The sequence below is a fragment of the Pyxicephalus adspersus genome, chromosome 1 (genome assembly GCF_032062135.1).
Source record: "Pyxicephalus adspersus chromosome 1, UCB_Pads_2.0, whole genome shotgun sequence".
Classification (NCBI taxonomy): Eukaryota; Metazoa; Chordata; class Amphibia; order Anura; family Pyxicephalidae; genus Pyxicephalus; species Pyxicephalus adspersus.
Window position 1 is genome coordinate 103,158,982 of NC_092858.1, and position 825 is coordinate 103,159,806.

General features: G+C 37.5%; 1 protein-coding gene across 1 annotated transcript in view; it reads left to right on the forward strand.

The window, feature by feature from the left end:
• The window catches only part of RNPEP (arginyl aminopeptidase), a gene marked incomplete in the record, with an annotated part of 24,203 nt that overhangs the window by 14,485 nt on the left and 8,893 nt on the right, over nucleotides 1-825 (forward strand). The window contains 1 exon segment of the mRNA XM_072421915.1: nucleotides 535-770. Within this exon segment, the coding sequence (XP_072278016.1) occupies nucleotides 535-770 (236 nt within the window).

The window sequence follows — 825 nt, forward strand, 5'->3', positions numbered from 1 at the left end:
TGGCCGCTCACATTGGTGCTCAGTATAGGAGGTGACCCCTTACACCAGGCAAAAGCTGAGGAACCCCACAGTTTCACAGAACATTGTTTGAAAAATGCTGACTTAGATCATTATGTTTGCTTCACTTTGCACAACTAACATTTATATGTACTGTTTTGATTTTCTTTTATCAAACTTTCTCTTGATTAAATCAGTCTTAATCTCCATCCCTACCTTGCAGTCTGTTGCCGAAGGTGTTTTAAGTGTGATGTCCCTTTTGTCATTTTAAATTGACCTAATATACCTAAAACCCTTCACCATACATGATTTAAGTTCTAGATGTATAGCTCATAAAGGTCTTAATGTTGGTGTGTACATTCTGCCTTCTGGTTACATTTAATAACAATAATTATCATCTTCTCTCTTACTTCAATTTGGATCTTTTTGACAAATACTAGATTTTTTTAATAAAACCTGTGGACCATTATAAAGTTTTGTTTTATTGGTTACTGTAAACTAAACCTTGACTAACTTCCTGGGCATCTGACTTTTCAGGTACGACGTCTTGTTTATGCCTCCATCATTTCCATTTGGTGGTATGGAGAACCCCTGTATTACATTTGTCACCCCATGTCTTCTGGCTGGCGATCGTTCTCTTGCTGATGTTATTATCCATGAAATATCCCACAGCTGGTTTGGGAATTTGGTGACCAATGCCAACTGGGGAGACTTCTGGCTGAATGAGGGTTTTACTATGTACGCCCAACGGAGGATTACCACCAAAATCTATGGTAAACATATGACAGTGGTGTTATCTATGTACCTTTTCTAAGACTTTTTTTTTTT